Source organism: Cuculus canorus, chromosome 5 (assembly GCF_017976375.1).
Source record: "Cuculus canorus isolate bCucCan1 chromosome 5, bCucCan1.pri, whole genome shotgun sequence".
Taxonomy (NCBI): Eukaryota; Metazoa; Chordata; class Aves; order Cuculiformes; family Cuculidae; genus Cuculus; species Cuculus canorus.
In genome coordinates, this window is record NC_071405.1 from 28,699,664 (window position 1) to 28,716,674 (window position 17,011).

The following is a 17,011-nucleotide window of genomic DNA, read 5'->3' on the forward strand; positions in this document are numbered from 1 at the left end:
GATCATATAAAGGATTTCTTAACCTGTAGTTGCATGACTTGCACAATCTACTTATAACTGCTGTTTGTGAGCAGCTAGATCATGGCAAAGCATCCTTGGTAAACTCAGACCAGTGCTGCAGAAAGCGAAAACTACCTGTGGCAGCTGCATCTAGGTATTATAAAAAGTTCTTTAATTGAACAACCCTGTGACGGAATCACAGTGCAAAATTTAAGGACTCTGTTTAGTCTTTCTCCACATCTTAATGGAAAAAAAATTATAAATCTTAATTATTTAAGAGGAGAACCTATATATTCCCCTGCTTCATCCTTGTTGAGCCTGACTATAGTAAGGATCAGAGTTTTATGAGTAGTGACAGCAGGATTTCAGTTTTGTGCTACATATGTCTCTAAAGTGCAATGTGTGTAGTCTTACCTAGGTTAATACAGTAAATTCTCCACTGATTTCAGGATTGCATTTTTTAGCTCTTATCCAACATGGGCACTATAGTTTATATTTTACATTTTTATTTTAAGATCTGATGTGATAGAGATTTCAATTGGATACCATTTGACATGTTCAGAAGTGTTCTTCCAAATATTTTTAAATATTTTATAGATTAGCACTCAAAAGGAAAGGGAGCCTAGAAGAAAAGTAACTGCTAATTCAGCTTATTTTCTGTGACTGCTAATGAATTAATGATTGTTTTTCACACCCCTTATACCAATAGCAGGCGTGAAAGGCTTCAATATTCAGGATACGCGAAAACATTATAAAAGGGAAGTCAGAGTAGAATCCTAGATTAGTGGTGATGAGCTGGAACCAGTCACTGGGAGAGAGGAGTTGTGAGTCACCTGTAAAGGCAGGAAGAAAGGGTTACCCTGGGAGCATTTCAGGTCACCTGCAGGCAGGGGGATAAGAGATCAATGCCCTGGAGGTCTTCTTTTCTCTACCTATTGCATTTAGATATACTAAATGGTCAAAATTTGTGTGAGAATCACAGTATATATGTGTCTGTATACATATGTGAGTGTATCTATAGAGAGATGGGGTAAGAGAGAGAGGGAGAAAGTAAACACATGGTTTATAAATTTGGATTTGTATAAAGGCTTTTGATTTTGGAATGACAGACTGACTAAATTAGGCAAAAAAAATAAACACAGCTGTTCCTCCTAAGCAGGAAAAGGAGAGAAAGGTATCAAAGAGCCCAGTCCACCATAAACTGTTGATTAACCAAACCAGATGTTATTTAATCCAACTTTTTCTGAATTATTGAGGGTTTTTGGAGTGCTCTGAAAATCAGATGGTTTGGCTTATCTAAATCAAATATGATACTATTTTCCCCATCTCTTTGCTTTTAATAGGGTTTCCATTTGACATTTTTTCATTTTATTTTTAGTGTCTTCAGTTTCAATGTTTCATAACGAAAAGCAGCCTGGAGCTAAATGGTGTACAGAGCCTGGTGGATCTTCTTCAAGCCTCTAAAACTACCTTCAATAACTGTCATATTAGTGGGATAAAGAAAGGTGCAGATCTCCATGGAGCCTGTTTTCATTCCTTCTGTGCTGTGCTCTGAAATAATTGCTCAGGATTTTAAGTGGATGCTGAAACAGAAGTTTAAAAATTCTTTGCTTTGATCTGGAATACCTGATTAATAAACATGGATTGTCTGGAGTCCTTCTTTTTATGTTTCTAATATATGTTTTTCATTTACCAGTTACAATGCCTCTACATTTTTTATCTTTTTTAGTGCGTACGTAATAAATATTAGGCCATAGATGAACTAAAAATCCTGAAGTGAATTGGATAAACGGAAAAAGAATGTGATAAAGGAAGAGTGGAGAAAAAAAAGAATAACATGAGATCAAATGTCATTTGTGCTTGTGCAGTGTTTATACATGTATTTATGAATAAACATCAGCTATAACCCAGCTATAACTTTGCCCTGCTGTTAGCCGGTTACAAAAGCAGCTGTGTTGTATTCATTGTCAGCTATTTAAACAGACTCCTGAGAGAACGATGACATTCTCAAAGATTTGTTTGCTGTTTCTTAATAAAGGCTGGTGTCTCTACAGTATGTTGCCATGGTCCCTATTTACTCTCAAAGAACAATAATGTGCTCTCCCCATTCTGAGCTGCTCACTCATGCAAACGTTACATATGAGACCTGAGTAAAATGTAGGCTTATCCTGTCATTGTAGTTGTACATGAGGATGCTGCCTGGACCTACAAACCCTGTAAGCTCTGTGTTTGCTGTGTTTGCTAGGACTGCCCTGGGTGTGGGGTTGGGCAGAAGGGGAGAAGAGAATGATTGATTTTACTGTATCAGGAGAGGATTAAGCCACTCAGACAGTGTTCATGACCTAAAGATCTCTGGAAGTTCAAAACATTTGTTCTTTCTTCTTTAAGCATTACCCTCACATTTCTCCATAAATTTTCTCATAACAGTGAGTGTGATGTCCCAGCAGCATTAGCAATGAGCCAGGGCATTAGAGGCATTGCCGTTTCTTTATAGTATAGAACTGTGCAGCATCTAGTAATATTAGTCCTAAATTTGGAGCCCATAAATGGTGCAGTGATCTCCTCACTAATTGGCTTGTGAGAGTGACGTTGACATTGTGGTTGCAGACACATGCAGATTGGAAATTAATACACTGAGCTTAATAGTTACGACACCATATAAAACTCAGATCATCCAAGCTCTATTAAATCTCTTAATAAAAGCTGGGTGAAAGTATCTAAGAAGCATGAGAAAAACTTGAATTACCTTATTTAAATTTGTTACTTCATGAAAACATAAATATTTAAACCCCATGAATTTATTAACTAAATTAATGAGAATTGTTTTAAAGGTATTTACTCAGCCAGATTGTCAGCCAATGCAATCTTCATATAAAGCAATGGAGCTATGCTGTCATACACAGCTTGAGCTTTAGGTCATGATACTTATGATGTCACGTATCTTTTTCAGGCATACTGCATTATGGGTGTGAGGTTTTTTTTGTGATAGCTACATATATGTTTTCCTAGGACTTAAGAATCATAAAAATACATTTAATGTAGAAAAAAAATTCGCTTATGATAACTTACCATTCTGTAAAGTTTATCCTCCAGATCCTGATTAATTCTTTGTAAGGCTAGGTAATTGTTTTGTATCCTAAAACAAAGATGATATCATGTAATTGAATGCATTGTTTTTCATGTTTTTCACCTGTAATTTTCACTTCACTACAAAACCTCGTCTTGCACTACTTGAAGTCTAGTTTCTTATCACTGCTGCTGCCAGGGAGTGGTTGCCTTTGATATGTAATTACCACCTATTTCCTAAGCAAAATTCTTTTATCATGTTTACATACTATATTTATCAGCAAATTCCTTCAGGAAGTGAAAATACGTTTGCCATTCTGCACTTGTGTGCAGACAGGCATTGCGCCATGAGAACCTGCAGAAGGAGACTGTAGCTTTACATTAGGCTCAGAAATGATATATTAGAGAGGAAGCTTGAAATGTATGCTTAGGAAATACAGAAAAAGACTTGTGAAGCTGTCTTAATAAGGAGAATCGCAGCAGAAACCTAATGACTATAGCAAAAGCAACACGCAGGCATCACCACATGACTTAGAAGAGAATATTACTTCCTTTGACAGAAGTTCAAGGAATTTACTATTCTCAATAGCTAAATATATCCCTTTTCTTCAGGAAATACATTTAGATAGCTTAGCCAGGAAAAGGTGGGTATTTACTTTTATCAGCGCTGAGGGATCAAATAGACTAAAAAAATGAGACTTCCCTGCTTATTCCAGAGCAATACACCAAAGAAAAGTTCCAGTCTGTACATCTTTATCTTGCTTAGATGACACCCTTCATATTTTAATGAACAAGATGTGCAGCCTATCACTGTTTAGGCAATAGCCCTGCCTTTCTTTTCACGGAAGGTAAGAAGGGTAACTGCTTGTTCTTCTTTGCACATATTACCTCAGCAGGATTTATAACAAATGCACGGCAAGTGTTAGAAGCTCAGCTGTGAAAAGTTTGTCTGATTACCTCTATATATTTGGGACTCTTAGGTCAATAGGTCAAAGTATTTTCAGTGGTGAGTTTATTTTAGTTAATGGGCAAATTCACTGTAAAATTGAACTCAAATATAATATACATTCATTCAGAAGAAAGCCATTTGCTCCGAGAAGCTTGGATCTGGATATAGTTTCCATGACAATCAGAAAGGGACTGGGATTAAGGATGTCTCTTTGCCTTATCATGTTAGGAGTGGCTGTTGAAATTGGAATGAAGACCTGCATTTGAACCATGCCACCATGGCTTCAAATCAAGGGGTCTAGTCCACTCCTTCCTGGCAGTGAAGTGTTCCTCCCTGCTTCTGTTGCCATGGAGATATTCTTTCCAGTTAAATAATAGAAATTCTCTGTTTAGGGGCAGACCAACAGCTCAGAGGGCTCTTCGTAGGGCATGTAGAACTCCTGCTGGGGGTCCCAGTAATACCATAACATCTGCTGCACAAATCTGGGAGGAGATGTCTGCTCCAAGGACAGCTGGGCTGAGGCAGCCCAACAAGTGAAAGTCCTGGATTCAGGGCAACCATTTCAAATATGCGTTGTGAGCCTGGGGGAAGTTCTTGTGTCATGTACGTTTTACAGAGCTGCTGTGCAGAAATTTCCTCCCTGTAAGAGGAATCTGAGTGTTTGCTAAGGTGGTGACCCAAATGGGCTGAAAATCTGTGAGACTTGTACTGATGCACAGTTTGATCATTACTCACCAGTTCTCACAGTTCCATTGTGTAAAAGCCCAGGTGTCTTAAGGGACTGACAGAACTTACAGATCTCTGCGTTGTCCCTGCTCCTGTTAGACGCAGCATGTGCTGCTAAGCCTCCATGTAGACGTTTACTCATGCAGCTCTAGGCATACTTGGAATTTTCACAGCTACTTAGCCACAGTTAACACAACAGAGAGAAGTTATAGGGTACCCTCTACCCAGCTTTTCATGGTAAGACAGAGATGATCTTGGTAAACCAATGGAAGTAAGGAGTCTTAAACTGACTTTGCTTACATACTCAGCACTAACAAAGTTATGTTTTGCTGGTAAGGTGGTCTGCCGTCACACAGGGAACAAGGATTTAGAAAAATAAGATAGGGCCTTCTGTCTGAGACCAAAGGAGTTCCAGTGTCTTGTCTGTCATGATCTGCAGTTTTTCTCTAGTAGGGAAAAATAGAACAAGTTAAACATACTTTGCACCTAGGCAGCCTGTGACTAAAGTAGAAATGATGTAAAATTGAAGTAAACCTTTAGCACCTGTGATCTCCTAAGAGTTTTCATGGATTCAAAAACATCTGCACAAATTCCTGAAAAAAGGGGGGAAAATTTATTGGTTCAAGACTCTTCTAGCTCAGACCCCTCTGTAACCCAATCTGTTCATCACTGGGTTTAATCCTCGGCTTCTCTTGAAGATGTTTTTCTCTTGATGAGGATGACTGGAAGGTTGGTTACCATTGATATAACTGTTCTTAGCTGGCAATACTTCCATGCTGTACGTGGTAGAAGGGTTTTACATGAGCTTATTACAGTCTTTTTCTCTCCTTGTAACTTCTCTTGTCTTTGCCAAACAATTTTTCCACTGCTTTATGTTTCGGTGAAAGTAGCACAGAAACCCTATTTCTCTAACACGTTCATTTTGCACTGAAAAAAATCTGCCACTTCTCAGTAAAATCAATTCCAATCTAAAGAAAATTCCCACACTAAGTAAGAAGCTGAGCTTCAAAAAGTGTTTCTATTGAGAACATTATGCAAAGGTAGTCAAAATAAGCACAAGCACGTGCACACATACGCAAGCACATACACATGCACATATATGCATAAAACTCAAACTGGAAATCCACTGTGCCAAAAGAAGTGTCAGCAAATGTGGGTGGCAAGGAGAGAAATGGACCCAGAAATATATGGAAGAATGTGTTCAAGGTGTAAAAGAGGAACAGAGTAAGAAAATCAGTCTTTGGACACACCGTAAAATAAAGGCGGAGTAGGGAAAATTATTCTGATTTGAAAATGATCAGATAAGCAAATGGTAACTTAACCCTGTTTGCAGAAAAGATGTGCCCAGATAGCCTGAACCTTGTGAAGTATGAAACATTTTACTGTTGTAAACCAGGCTTCTTTGTAAAATAAGTGAAGAATAGGTCAGCTTCACTACCTTGTGAAATCATTTTAAGAATAAACTCCTGTGAATCAATAACTTATTATCAGTTTTGATAGCATTCTGTGTTGTTCATATTAGGCGATACCCATGTGCCTCCAGGTGCATATGTGTGTGCATTAAACCTATGTTTAGATTCTCAGCTAAAGTAGGGACTCATGAAAATTACTCCGGCCAAATGAAAGTTACATATCTGTGCTCTAAAAGCACTGAAAACACACTCCTCTCTAAAACTGCAGATGGCCATGAAAGATGAAGTCTGCAAAAGCCTTCGCTTCTCTGCTTTCACTCAGTCTTAAGCCCTCTTAAGGCTATGACATATTCTGCAGTAAAACACAGTCTTGGGTTGACTTTCTCTATAGAATAGAATTTCATCCAGAGTGCAGTTTAGCTTTGAGGAGTTACTTAAAGTAGTTGTTCCTTTTCCTTCTCTATTATCAGAAGTTACATCAACTTTCTTCTGAAAACAAGAGTTTCCTCCCATTTATTCCAAAGCTAATACAGATGGAAGATTTACTTCAGTCTGTGAGATGTCTTGCTTATGATGAAGCAGTTATATGTGGGGGATAATATTGGTGCTAAATATATACTTGTCTGCATTTATTTCTTGTGTCTTAAAAGAACTCTACTTTCTAGTAAAAGCTAGGATGGAGACCTCACCAAATTGTTTACCTGGGGTAGGGACTAAAGCAGGAAACCTAACGTGACCTTTGGAGGTCAGTTTTGGTTCCAAGATTGGTACCTGAATATTTTTTAACTTTTGACTTGAAAAAGCCATGCCAATTACGCCAGACAGGGGATGAGTCTGAGGCATACGAAATCCCCAATTGCTTCTCAGTCACTTTTCAAACCAAACTTAAGCTTTAGTGTTAATATTTTCAAACCCACTCAGCACTGCCCTGATCTTGTTCCCACTGGGCCGAAAGAAAAAGACCACCTGTAAATATTTCTAGAGGTGTCAAAAACTTCACCCTAGCACCATGTAAATGATTTATCTGCTTGGGTGAGAGAGGGAAGGCCTAGCAGCAACACAGGTAATTCTGGAGAAATTAAGACAATAAAGGCTTTCAGAAAGGAGTAGAAAAAGGTGGCCATTCAGATTCTTGGAAAAATTCTGCACTCAACTGTAACCGAAATGTGATAACAGAAATGTTCTCTGGTACACAAGTGGGATCTTGCTACACAGGGCTTGTTTATTAGGGGGACTGAATTTCTCACCTGGTGCAGTGAATAAGGCAAGAGAAACATAATTGAAACTAATTCTAGATTCTTGTTTTTATCACACTGATTTTGCTCTATGACATGTTGCTGACACACTTTTGGCTAACAGTTTTTTTTTTTCAGACATTATACTTCTCCAGGTTGAGAAATCTAGTTCAACTTGCGGTATGCCTTGCTATTCTCAATAGAAACATTTTTAAAGCTCACCTCGTAAAATATTTTGGGCTTCCAATATGATATGTCTTCACAGGAGTAATCACCTGCCTGAAACATAATTTTAAATATTAGTTTTCTTCATAACATGATACAATGTTCCATCAGGATATTGGAGAATCAGTTCTACTAATCTGATGTTTGGTATGAGTACTAGACTTTGGCACGAGCAAAAAAAGACTTTCTAGACTGAGTTTTGAAGGGCACTTAACTTATTGGTGCCCAGTGGAGTTGGTAAGAGGCTCCTACTGACCAGTGAAACTGTTGGTTTTAACAGAATTTGGATGGTCAGACCTTCTACTAAATATGATGCAGGATTTATGGCACTGGTGCTTGAAATTATGTTTCAAGAGAAGAGAGTATCAACGCTCCTTGCCCTAAATGTTGAAATATATTGGAAAAAATCCTATGTCAAGAATGAAATTACTTTCAGCAGCTCTGCTTTTAGTGAAGCAATAGGAAAAATATTGTTGGCAAGAAAACAATAGAGAACTTTCAGACTGCTCTTGATAGATGTGTGTAGATTTCAAGATTATTGTGACACATGCTTATTTTGGCCTTGTTTAAAGAAGCCTCCACAGTTAGGGAAGCATCTAAATTGTAAGACACTAGGATGTTCCTAATTTGAGGTCTTACAGTCTCATTCTGTTCAAAATTTGCATAAAATAATTTGGTTGACTCATTTTTTTGGTGGTTTCTGACTTTGTTTTGGTTTGCTTTTTTTTACTTTTTAAAGGAATGAAAAATATTTCTTTGGGTATAGCCCTGGAACTACTCATTCTGAATTTCATTTTGATTCATTCAATGAACTAAACCAAACAGCTCTATTATTTACATCAGTTTTGGAAAGTCCTCACAAGAAATGTAAATATATTCCTTCATATATGGATAATAGTTGGTTCAGAAGTTTCGCAAACAAATTAAAAAATGGATATTAAGAAACACTGATAAATTTAGACCTAGATCACAGACCATTTTAATCAGTGCCAGGAATGTCAGGAGTGCATGCTTATTGTAATTTGTCATTAACATTAACTGCACACCTGGTTTGCAATAGCACTGTACCACAGCTTCAGCAGTTTTAAATAGTAGGTTTTTCAGTATCGTTCCATTCTACTTGGGCCTGAAAAGCAAATTATTTATTATAGCATAATGTGAAACAATGTATTATTATTTGAATTGAATGTAGTCTCAGCTCTGAGTGATGGAGGACCAAATTCTCTTCTCTTATATCAATACAATGGGGAGTAACAACAGAAAATATGCAGTGAAACTCATTAAAAACATTTATCTGTATATATATATAGTATAACTATGTATATGTGGCGTGTTTATAACCTTTGTATGTGTAGAACAATGTGGTGCTAACTCACATGAATGTTTACACATAACCAATGTTATATATACACCTGTATAGATATATTTCTATTTCCATTTTTACTTTCAATGCTGAGACATCTTACCTATCACGTGTAAATAATTTCATATTGTATGCAATATGTATTCAGTTATGTGAAATATATATATTCAATGTGAAAACACAATGTATAATGAATAAGTAATAAAAGTCGTATGCTTGAAACTATATGCTTATATTTTTACTCACATGTCTTTGAAACAGCCTCTTGTAGATTCCTAGTAACTCTGTTCATTTCAAAAAGTTGATTACTAACCTTCTTAGTTTTTCAGTTACTTTTTCAAGTTCCTCCTGAGCACGTCTCAATTCTATTTCAAGATACTGACGTGTAGAATCAAATTCCGTTTCAAGCATTTCCAGCTTATGAGCAGTGTATGATAGACGCTTTCGTAATTCCCCCTTCTGTTCTTGCAAAGTACTAGAAAAACAAAGACCACAGCTGTAGAATTCAACTGCTCCCAAAAAAGCTTTCCATGATCTAGTCTTCGATCAACTCCCTAGACTACAGGTTGGCATTGAGCCAGAGAAGGGTGCTTAATAATTTATTTACTGCACTTTGAAAATATTCTGATTTAGACAGTTGACTATCTTCCCATCTGTCCTTTCTAGCGTATTTGTTGCTAATATCTCATTAGCCATAATGGAATATTTTGTGGAAGAATCCTCATTAAAATAGGAAATACAGTCTAGGGTTTGGTTTCACAAAGGGTCTTTCATTTAGAGTTATCTTAACGTACTATGACTGAAGTAGCAGGTAGCAATAGAGAAGAAACTCTAAACAATTTGTGCAAAAATATTTCCTTGCCCATAATCAAAGTGGTAATATATTTTGTGGACAAAGAAAATTTTCCTTATTTCATTGAATTTCTACCCCAATCCCTGGCTGTAGAGTTGCTAGGGATGTTTTGTGAAATGTTTCATCTGGAAAATGTTAATTGATTAATAGTAGAGTAATTTTAAAATAATAGCTCTTTCCCCATTTTCCCAATTATGTAGGAGCAAGGACTTCCAGACTCAGGTGTGACCCCTAATTTTTCCACATTTCTTTCTTTTGAGGAAGAACTTATTCTCTGCTTGTAAGCTAGCTTCCATTACACTCTCTGAGAAAGCAAAGCGGTAGACATGGAATTTGGAGAGAGGAAGTTTTTCGCTTTGCTGTTTTTTCTTTAGTTCTGAGATGACACAAGATCACGTAAAGCCAGGAGATCCAAGGAAAATTTTTATCACGAAGGTCAAAGTTCTATCTGCACCCACATAGTCCATCTGGATCTGCACTGATTAACCTGAGGATTTTTCCTCTGCTTTACTGGAGCTCTACTCTGCCACTTTGTCTGAGCCAGTCTGCTCTTCCTCAATTCTTATCCACACAATGGAGATCTTTCATCTTTGTCTGTTTCATTGGTAAACTCCTTAGACTTCTAGCATGTTTGCCAATTGCACTACAGAACAGAGTACCAGTCAGAGCTGATGTCTGAGGTGACTGTAACTCAGCTCAGATACTGAGACCTCAGTGTTGAACTGATTACTTGGCTTCAGGTGGGACATCCAAGGCACTACAGAACTAGAATCTGCCATCAACTAGAGACAAAAGCACTACCATATTCTGTATCATGAATTCCCTTACTTGTTTTTAAACATATGATAAAAATAATTCACCATGAAAAATGGAAAAACTTGATTCCCTTTGATGTCAAGACAGTACTGCCATCAGCTTCAGTAGAATAATATTTTGGGTCTTTAATTAGACAAGAGAGTTGGAAACAACATGTCATTCTTTAAGAAACACTTATCTGAGCTGGCTTCAGTGTGTAATTGCCTTCTCCTTTACAAGGTACAATAGGAGCTTCAGTAAGTTGATGCAAAAGCTTCACAATTGCTGCTAACTTAATCCATACAGCTTAGGTCTAGGAAACAGCCTAATGTTTGCCAACATAGTGCTCTATTTCAATTACACACATTGTGTTGTTACAGTTATACTTAGATTACAACTTGTAGCTATATTCTCTTAATATATTCTGATTCAGACATTTCATGCAGCTCCTCTTAATGCAGTTATTTACTTTTTATATTTCACTTGGTGAATAAAACCCCCAAATTATCGGGGGAAATGAGAATCTGGACTCATGTTGCACAGCCTCGTTCGTGATGTTACCACATCATACCACCTTTCACTTGCACTGCGTCTGACCTATTGCTCTTGCTACTCAGCTGCTCATCTTGGGAAAGAAGAGCGGTCGGTTTTCCTTCCTGTAGCCTGGCAACCTGGATTCTGTTCTGTGAAGTGCAAGTTACAGTGTCAAAACTGTTTAGAGTAAAGCCAGATCAGGGGATGTTACAACACCCTGCTGCACGGGGAAGTTTTGGCACAAGCGGAGTGTGACCTCTGGGAGGAAGAGGGGCTGTAGGGGTACATATATAATGGGAATGCCAGGGATGTTTAAATCCATAATAGCTGGAGATTGCCTAAATAAAGAGGAAAAAGAGGAAAGTTAATGTGCTCCAATAACTTTGTAGGTGCCTCCTATAGGTACCTTCTTGCTTTGGGTCTTAGTTTTGTGAAGATTAGATAGGAGTAAAGTACTTGACTCCCTAAAATGAAGTCGCTTCTGCACACAGCCGTGTGTCTAGACCTGTCTATGTGGGGAAATTTGGGGTCCAAAATATGAGTGCGGGGTAAATCTTGATCCTCATGTGGAAGGCAGAGCAGATCTAGGCTGGCAAAATGTGCTTCTGGATTCAAGTCTTGGAAGGTTTTGGCAGCCTGAAGCTTGGGATAGGGCCCAAGTTCAGCAACATTTTGAACAATAAACTTAACTTCAAGCAAAGTCTTTTTTTTTCCCTTGAAGTTCACTTCGAAATGTTTATATTCTTGAATTCTTTACTTTTCAGAATGGGATTGTTAATTTCATTAAAATAAGGCCTATTCTAATGAGTTTTACTGAAGCAGACTATATACATGCACTTTCACATAACACTTCAGGGAGTAAAGCATGGCTGAAATTCCATAAAAAATATGAAAAAAAAGATGGTTAAGGCATAAGTTAGGCAACTTCAAGGATCAAAGTTATTCTCATTCAGCAAATCATAATTCTGAAAAAGCTCTACTTATTTTCACTGAATCTGAAAGACCCTGAAACCCTTCCAATCCCATCAGAACTCTTGCTTAGTATGTGCTTTGATTCATCTGATACACATAAAGCCATCTGGCTGTATTTAAGAGGTCATTACTTTTAGACATGAATTAGAACACCTTATGATGGTGTTTCTTAAGATGTAACAGTAGGTACATAACAGTGAATCATTATTTAAACACAAGTTATTGGACAGAAAGGTAAAAATGTTAGTAATAAAAAAGTCATGTTCTGACAAGAATATGCTGACTGGCAGGAAATAAATAATTAAATGAATAAAGAGAAGACCCAAACTGGGAAAGCACTTAACTATCTGCTTTAATATCCTCATTAAGCCAAGCATATTGTGAAAAAATAGCTAGCTTTAAACAATGACACTTTGAAAATTACTCTTATGATTGGCACAAATAGGGAAATTTTCCTGAATCTGGGACTTGAAACCATTGAATGGCTGCTAAGAGCTTTAACACAGAGCAAATTTCCCAGAACTTCCAGGACTGTTTCAATTTCTGCATGACTATCTCTAGTAGGAGAATCAGAGACTCAATTTTTGTTGTATATAAATCTAAGATATTTAATGAGCTATTTTTTTTTTGGCATTTCTCATGAAACAGATATTCTCCCTCCGAAAACCTTTTCTCTTCTGCCAGCTCCCATTTTCACATGATGCCGTGCCTGAATTCTGTCGCTTGTGCTCTGTTGCATACTTTCTCATCCTAGAAGCCCGGGATTTTTATAAGGACTGCTTAATTTTTTTTGTGTAGCCCTGTAAATTTGGTAGTGGTAATTTAGACAGGATTGCATAAAGGGGGAATGAAAGTCAAGATATGAAGAAATCAAGTCTAGCATTTAGCATTTTCACTTTTCTCCAAATCAACCAACTCTATAAACTAGCTGCATTTTGTTTCTGTTTATTATTTATCAGTTAATTATCAAATTTCTCTGCTCAATTTTTTAAATGTTGGTAAAAAAATATATTTTATTTCACAATTTATCTTCTATGGTTAGTCAGCCCTCACAGTACTTTATTATGTGTACAATAAAGAATATATATATTTTCTGAAAATACATTTATATATGTATATCCATTGTTCAGTTAAAAGCTAAAATAATTTAGTGGAAAAAATACAGCCAGAAGAAAGACTTATTTGCAAGTAAATAATGATCTTGGGAAACCTGGTAGTATTATGTCTTAGAAAACTCTAATCCTCTGCTCCATGGATTTCCTGAACCTCTGGCAGCTGTGGGGAATTACAAGACAGGATCCAAAATCCAGTAGAGAGGACATTTTGAATAAGTGGCTCTCTATTTCTTCTAATGATCTCTAAAGTCCTGCTCCTGTGACAATCAGTGGCTTCCATGTCACTACCCAATATCTTCATTAAAGAATTTGTGTAAAAACAAGGACAGTAAGTGCAATATTAAATATTTAAACTGGTGAAAGGAAACCTCTCAACGGAAGCTACCTTAAAGGTTATTAAAAACAGGTCTTTATATTTTCCATTGTATTATATTATATTTCCATTATTATATTCCATTATTATATTTAGCAATTACCTCTATTTATACTTACTGAAAATATAAATTAGATGTGGAAACATGTATTAGCACAGAAATTCGTGCCCACAAACACTGTGATACTGCCAGTAATTGCCAGGTAAGAATTATGACGTTGGTCCTTGTCAGGGAATTTGAAAGCCTCTTCCCTAGGACAGTACTCCTACAGATAAATGTCAAGCCTCACTGTTGAATCTCATTGCTGGAGCTGATCCTCAGTAACAATTCAGAGGCCTTTCAGGGAGAGATGTTACCAGGTGGAAGTTAGCACTACTCAGGCACTACATTTAGTGAAAATCATCTATTTTATAGAAGGAAGATGAAAAGGTGTAGGCAAGTTCAAGTACCACCAAAAACTCTTGGTACCTTCACAGCTATAAAATTTTGCCATCTCGGCTTGCAGAAGAGTTGAAGCAAAGAGCTATTTGCATTCTGGGTGTCCTTACCCTCTCCAATAGAACTCTGGCCACAAAGGGTGGTATGAGGTCAAAACGGAGATTTTTTTTTTAGATGCTTCCACCATCCCGTACGTTAAGCTAGGCATCAGCGCCACTCTGCCCAGCTTCATCCCCAGGAAAGGGTGTGCAGGTCTTGGGCAATGTGTGCTTGTCTTAGCCTGTAGCTCTTGGGGTTAATCTGTAGTACTGCCTAGAGAAGATCCAGGTCAACGTATTTACAACAGTGAGTTTCAGGCTAAGCTGAATGTTGTGTGGTGATGGCTCTATTTTGAGGAAAGTAAGATAGGAAACAAGCAGGTTTTCATTTTACCTGTCTGACCTGCCAGTTCATCTGCCTGGTCTGATGACAGAGGATGCTGGCATGCAAAGTTGGAGGCTGTTCATCTGCCTGGAGGCCAGAGGATTTCTAGAGCTGGTTACCTTCAAACAGCCCACAAAGAGGTTGCTGCCTGAGCTATTACTCCCTGAGAGTCAACGTCTATGGTTCTGCCCTATCACTGGAGCATCCTGGAAACCTCACATGTCCACCTGACTGGTCAAACTGCCTGCCGCTCCAGGGCTTTGCCTTCTAGATGGTTCTGCAATGTTGTTTAAAACTGGAGCAAACCCATTTTTTAAACTATTGAAATTCTCCCTGAATGGACTGATTACATTCCTTCACACAGCTCTAGGACTGAGTAAAGCAAAATGTGAATAATGGTGTTGTGAAAGAAATTACCAGCAAAAGGAATGCAAAACAAAGCGAAATAGGAGACCATGCCGACTATACTGAAAAACAGGATATTGAACATTCTCATTTCGCTGTAGTAAACCAGAAGTTTTAATACAGCTGTGAAATCCTAAGTCAAACTAGTGATATTTTGTGGGTAAACATCCTGCCTTGAGAGAAGTAATGTAATTAGGAGCTAACTTGGCCTGGGGTTTGAGGCTGTAAGTCTTGTACCTGGCTTTGCCAAATGTGCCTGGCATTATACGGGTCAAGGGAGTTAAGGCAAGAATGACCTGACCTGAAGCAAATGTCAGTACTGCTACCCAGTTCTTAGTCGGTTGTGATGAGCAGGCACTATCAGGAAGAGAGTAATCTGACCTATTTTAGAAGCCTACTTTTAGATGACGTGACGTAAATCTGGAAGTACCCATTTCCGTTGATTACAAAGGGAATATAGTCAAATAGCTTAGACGCAGACAACCATATCTCATCAGATAACTCCCTCTCTTCCTGACTCAGTACTGTTTGTAGGAGATGAGGTAATAATATTCCCTTTCTTGTTTGCTTAGATTGTGTGGAGGCCTGTGAAAAAGAATCACTAAGTGTTTTTAGAGTGTTTATCAGGTCTATTTTTCATGTCTGCAATGTGTCACATTCTAAAAAAGAGCTTCATAGGATAAGGAGCGATGATGGAAATTTACAGAATTACAAAAAGCATCTTTTTTTCTTCCGCCCTTTGGTTTTTATTCTAAGGAAAAGCCAATACCAGTCAGCCTTGCAGAGGTGCTTGCTGTGAAGGAGTCTAAAGGGCAGGATAGGGTCTTTGGGAAGGGCCAAGGGACCGCCTGTGAGCCCAGCCATGCTGTGCAAACTTAGACCACTGATGACAGCCAAGAGCAGTGATGTGGTGGGCAGGGAGAGAGCCTGGGGACAGGTTTGAGCCCTTCCATGTCCAGAAGTGCTTTTGCAACAGCATGAGGATCTGGGGATGGTGGTTGACAGCCAGCTGAATAAGAGCCAGTAGTGTGGCTGGGTGGCCAAGAAGGCAAATAACATCCTTGCTTTGTATCCGAAATGGTGTGACCAGCAGGACCAGGGAAGTGATTATCCCCATGTACTCGCTGTTGGAGAGGCCACACCTTGAATACTGTGTTCAGGTTTGAGCCCCTCTGTGCTAGAAAGACATTGAGGTGCTGATGCATGTCCAAAGAAGAGCTGGTGAAGGGGCTGGAGCAAAAGACTTGTGAAGAACAGCTGAGGAAACTGGGTTTTTTTAGTCTAGAGTAAAGGAGACTGAGGGAAGGCCTTGTTGCTCTCTACAGCTACTTGAAAGGAAGTTGTACTGAGGTGGTTGTTGGTTTCCTCTCCCAAGTAACAAGTGATAGCGTGAGAGGAAATGGCCTGAAGTTGTGCCATGGGAGGCTTAAGCTAGATGTTAGGAAATATTAATTCACTGGAAGGGTTATTAAGCATTGGAACAGGCTGCACTGCCCAGGGAAGTTGTGGAGTCACCATCCCTGGAAGCATTTAAAAGCTATGTAGATGTGGCACTTACAGACAGGGTTTAGTGCTGGGCTTGGCAATGTCAGGTTTATGCTTGAACTCGATATTAAAGGTCTTTTCCAACCTAAACGGTTTCGTGATTTTGTGAAAGAGATGGCCTGTTTGGCCTAAGGAGAGAAAACAGCCACATCCCTGGTTTTGTGTCTGATTGTTGGAGACTATCATCACAGAGATGAGTGTGTTTAGCCAGGCAGGAAGCAAGGCCTTGGGGGCCTCTTTCTGACATGTATAATAGCTCGAACCCCAGGGAGCAGCAAGCTGGGGACAGACAGCTCTGGGGACATTTTCAGCTAACAGATATGCTAGCAGGTCCTCAGTGCAACTGTGTTGCTACTCAATGAAGCTCAAATGCACTTCTGTCTTAATCTTGGGGCTACCAGGTAATTTTGGCCTCAGCAACTCCTGATGATCCGTGGCTGATGATGTAGATTACCCAAGATCTTTTATTCCAGAATAGCTCCACTGCCGGTCAAGTTCACAGCTCTGGCATGAGTTGCACTAGACCTGCATGCCACCCAGGGTGGACACACTGCAAGAAAGGCACCCAAACCTTGGCCTAG

At 38.5% G+C, this 17,011-nt stretch overlaps 1 protein-coding gene across 8 annotated transcripts in view; it reads right to left on the reverse strand.

The window, feature by feature from the left end:
* The window catches only part of BEGAIN (brain enriched guanylate kinase associated), a 157,744-nt gene that overhangs the window by 43,774 nt on the left and 96,959 nt on the right, over positions 1–17,011 (reverse strand). For 6 of the 8 annotated variants that reach the window (XM_054068713.1, XM_054068715.1, XM_054068716.1 and 3 more), the window contains 3 exons: positions 9,290–9,451; positions 7,611–7,667; positions 3,070–3,136 (listed from right to left, as the gene is read on the reverse strand). In XM_054068713.1, the coding sequence (XP_053924688.1) occupies positions 3,070–3,136; positions 7,611–7,667; positions 9,290–9,451 (286 nt within the window). Of the gene's footprint in view, positions 1–3,069; positions 3,137–7,610; positions 7,668–9,222; positions 9,452–17,011 lie in introns of those variants that run through there. The other 2 variants (XM_054068714.1, XM_054068720.1) reach the window with 2 other exon arrangements.